Genomic DNA, 4452 nt, shown 5'->3' with positions numbered 1-4452 from the left:
CTACTAAAGTCATGTAATAGACTTATATAGTATGGGTGACCCCCCAAGGACTATGTTCTACTGATTGGGCAATTGATATAATCATATCACAGATCCAAATATTGTCCAATTTTATATTGGGGTTCTTAATAAAATTGTGTAGAGCTTAAGCGTTCAGTAAGCTCAAGTTAAATAGTGGACAAATGAATAGTACATAAAACATGATGTGAAGAGTCATGCCATATGCAATAAAGTCCCATCAAGGTATTTAGTATACTAATGAACAGTACATATAACATGATGTTAAGAGTCATGCCTTGTCCAATAAATCCCAATAAAAGTACTTGTACGAATGTCTATTGTGCTTTGAAAATCAGGTTTCATCATCTTCATACCACAGTGTACAAGGTGGAGGTGCCAAATCATTTGAAAAGTGCTAAAAAGAAATGCCCTAGTATAATAGTATGTGCTCAAAGACAAATAAATTTTAAATAAATATTGCTTATGCTTCAACTTTTGTTACATTTTCAAGTAATATTAAGGGTAACGGAGGCAAACCCTAGGCTACCATAACCCCGATTGTACATAGTATTTTGGATAAGAATGTTCAATATATATATTAGACAATTGTTTTAGATATCACCTATCTACTCATAAACAATATTTGCACAAAATCATCTATCATTGTATTTTTAAACACTAGATTTTAAAGAGCCAAAAATCTTGATTTTCGCTCTGAAGTCCATATAGTACAAGAGTGAAGCAATCCACTTTATGGCTATCCCTTTTCTTTACTAGTTCAAGGAAGCGCTTCATCTAAGTATTACTTGTAGCATTAAATTGAATTCCTCTTGGTTTCACCCATCTACTCATAACCTTGTTGCAAAGAACCTCAAAATTAAAATCCAAGGAGGAAATAGTATATACATGTATGCATCCTGCAAGTAAAGGGGGGGAGTCTCTACATAAGAGGGTGATAAAATTAAAATATGTATAGGGAGGATTCCTTTTAGGGGCTTGAAGGGCTTTAACACACGTAATAAGGGTACTTAATAAGAGCTACCCTATTGATAAGGAAGGATGAAGTTCTATGCTTTTGTATCATGTGACAATAATGGTACTCGGTTACTAACAATTCATATAAGTATGGTAACTTCTTATGAGTCATGAGGACGCGGATGTAGGCAAATGGGAAGGCCTCGTGTGGGTTGGGGCAAGGGGTCCACAATGATGCCCTCAATGGGGTCCACAAGGGTCCAGCTGAAGCGGAGGCTGAGGTGGTGTAGGAGCAATAGGGTCACCATTCGCGCAAACTCAATGCCCGCACACATTCGAGGTCCTCCTCCAAATGGCACAAATGTGTATGGAGCTGGCCCAGACCCCTCAAACCTCCTTGGATCAAACTTGTGGGGCTCCTCAAAGTACTTTGGGTTTTTGTGTGTTGCATGCACAGTCCAAAATATCTGCATCCAGTCAAAAAGTCAATGAGTGATGGATTGACTAATCTGAAATCATTACACACCTTAGGTTAGGGTCTAATAATACAACTCCCTTCGCTTTAAGAGTCTAATCAAGAGTCTAAGCGTGGAACTACCTTAGTACCTTCTTTTTTTTTTTGGGGGGGGTGGTTTTAGTTCTTGTATACCTTCCAGCCCTTCGGGATCGTGAAACCGCTGTAATCAAAGGTCTTGATAGCCCGACGCCATGTGCCTTGCGAAGGTGGTTGGAGCCTAAGCGTCTCCAACACCACTCGCCATGAGAGGCTCATTTGCTTGATGTCTGACCAGTTCAGCTCGCCTTCTCCTGCGCGCTCCTTCCTTGCTGCTATCTCCTTGTGCTCTGCAGCGGCAGCATTGATCCAGACTTAGATCCCATTTGTCAACGCGTATCACGATTATAGCATCCAATGACTGATCACAGAGATCTCGATTACCTCTCCAGACGTCGTCCAAGATGTCAGGATTCTCCGCCAGATACTTGCACACCATCGTTATCGCGATGGTGCTTGTATCATGCCCTGCAAAAAGCAGCGCCAATATATTCTCGCTGATCTCCCTGTCGTTCAGTGCCTTCCCTTCCTCATCCTTAAAGGTCAGCAGACACGACAGAAGGTCCTCCTTATCTCCAACTCCCGAGCTCCTCCGGTCTGCCGCCATGTCGTCCCTCCTCTCGCGAATCCATTTCTGAAACGTTCCTCGAAGAGTACTGGCAGCGGCCATGGCTTTTCTGTACCTGGTGCCGGGCAGGTTGATGGGAAAGCTCAGGAAGCCTTTGACCGCGGTGGCGAAGAGCTCCTCGAGCATGTGCTGCTCTTCTGGGTGGTGGCGGCTCATGAAGAGCTGGCAGGCGAGGGAGAAGGCGAGGCGCTTCATGGAGGGGAAGACGAGGACCTGCTGGCGGCCGTCCCAGGAGTCGTCGAGGAAGCCGGCGATGGTGCGGCTGGACGTGGCGACGTATCTCTGGAGGGTTTCGGGCCGGAGGAAGGTCATGACGGCGGCTCGGATGCGCTTGCATATCAGGATTCAGGAGACGTTTTAGACAAAATTCCGATTACAATTGTGACATTCTAATGTGAATTAAATGATGGCAACATTATGAGCTTTGACAGGCAGTGATCACATGCCTAGCGGCTAGTTAGGTGTACTACAGCCTAGTTAGGTTCGGTTGGGGCACCAATGCCAGGAAAACAAGCCTAGTCTTGAACATTGAAATTTACCTGTAACACTAAAATTAACCATTAACAAAACCTTCAAATATAAATATATTACCTCTTTAGTTTTTCGTTCAAGGTTTTTGCTCTCTAGAAAAGAAGTGGTTTTGCAAGCACAAGGGGCCATGGGGCTACTATTATGATATGTGTCATGGGCCCAACATGTGTCTTGGATCCCCATGAGTCTTAGCCTCACATGTCACAACATCTTGAACCATCTCAACCACGCATTGCACTCCCCCTTTTGGGCTAGAAGCTACTTTACACACACCCGTACCCTGGGGTCAACATCGTCATCACAATCCACTTGGATGTCTCCTTCCCAACAAATAGTGTGTTTCTAAGCTCACGTAAAGGCACAAGGTCGAAGATCTCTATCTAATTGCACCAGCCCACTCATCTCTTGCCCTAGCCTAGGTGTAGCACCCCACCTCTCACCCCATGAAAATCGAAAGCCCATTTACTCAATACAATCACCATCCCCTCTCTACATGGTCAATGGAAAAGCCCAATCTCTTTTAACCATGCTAGTGTGCATGGAGACACATCCCTTGCCACAAGATGCCCTAGAGAACGAAGTGCAGGACGAAGGCAACTCCCTACATTTCCACCACCTTGGGCTTGTGGTTGCCTACCTCCCAAACACATGTACTTGCGCTCCTCTCTCTCTCTCTCTCTCTCTCTCAATCAATCAAAGGCTCATAATATTTCTAGCACTATAGGGTAAGAGGGCCAATTGTAGAATAGGGGTCATTAAAAACACACTTTGTAAACACTAGCAAGGCAAATTAAAAAAACACCCTAGCACCCATCATAACTAGTTGTTCTATCTAGATGGTTACCAAGAAGATGTGTGGTGTCACCTAAGTCCACGAGACAAAGGTGACTCATCTGTCTTACATGTGGTACGTCTTACCTGTGGCAGGAGATAGATGTGCATCTTTTAACCTATTCTACGACTGGTCCATTCACCCCAAAGGGAAAAACGTGAAGAACTCTCTTACTTTGGCACGATCGCCCGTGAGGCTTGACAGGGCGCCCGCGCCGATGATGGATGTCATGGCCGCCGGCCATGCCAGATGAACGAGCTTGTTCTCGCTGCTGAAGACGAGCTTGTTGCCCGCAGGGCTCGCGAGGACGACCGTCGGGTCGCCGATAAGGCTGGTCTTGAAGACCTGCCCGTGCTTCGCCACGCGCTCCTCCATGAACTCCCGCAACCTGTTCTCCTTCGTATGGCGTATGAAGGATAACGTCTCACCAACGAACGGCCATCCCAGGTTGCCTGGTGGCAGGGGCAGCTTCCTGAGATTTCTCTTCCACCATAGCTGCAGAAGCAGGGCTGTGCCGACGATGACGACGACTGCGATGGCAGTCGAATGGAATGGCGGCCTTACGAGATCGGCCACAGCTGCTGCGGCTGCGGCGCCTAATTTGACTCTCCACATCGTGCACGTCTCTGCAAGCTGGAGAGAGAGAGAGAGAGAGAGCATGTAATGCGCTAGCGTAAAGGGGCCAATAGATTGTCATCTAACAATCTTTCATTATAAAATTACTAGGAAAAATATTAGGATATTTTGATATTTTTATCAAGTAGTTTTAGTTACAAATGAAAGGTTCATAAAAGAGGGACGTACTCACTTACAAATGAAAGGTTCATAAAAGAAAGAAGGACATTATTGAGGGGCCAATAGAGTGACACTCAAGGATGTATTGCTTTAGAGTTTAACAAAATTTAAAATATAAAAAATTTACATGGCTTAATT

General features: G+C 45.1%; 1 protein-coding gene across 1 annotated transcript; it reads right to left on the bottom strand.

Moving 5' to 3' along the window:
• Positions 1-735: 735 nt before the first annotated feature.
• On the bottom strand, positions 736-4188 carry LOC148027843 (cytochrome P450 716B1-like). The gene is made up of 4 exons (XM_087689553.1): positions 3694-4188; positions 1913-2486; positions 1625-1818; positions 736-1442 (listed from the first exon to the last, which is right to left on the bottom strand). The coding sequence occupies exons 1-4, from the start codon at positions 4177-4179 to the stop codon at positions 1137-1139; spliced, it is 1560 nt and encodes a 519-aa protein (XP_087545679.1). The 5' UTR covers positions 4180-4188; the 3' UTR covers positions 736-1136.
• Between the last annotated feature and the right edge of the window lie 264 nt (positions 4189-4452).

The sequence above is a fragment of the Lygodium microphyllum genome, chromosome 12 (genome assembly GCF_053477565.2).
Source record: "Lygodium microphyllum isolate KBCC chromosome 12, Lygodium_microphyllum_v1.1.10, whole genome shotgun sequence".
NCBI lineage: Eukaryota > Viridiplantae > Streptophyta > Polypodiopsida > Schizaeales > Lygodiaceae > Lygodium > Lygodium microphyllum.
The sequence above is the reverse complement of the archived record's forward strand: the minus strand, read 5'-3'. Positions and strand labels throughout refer to the sequence as shown.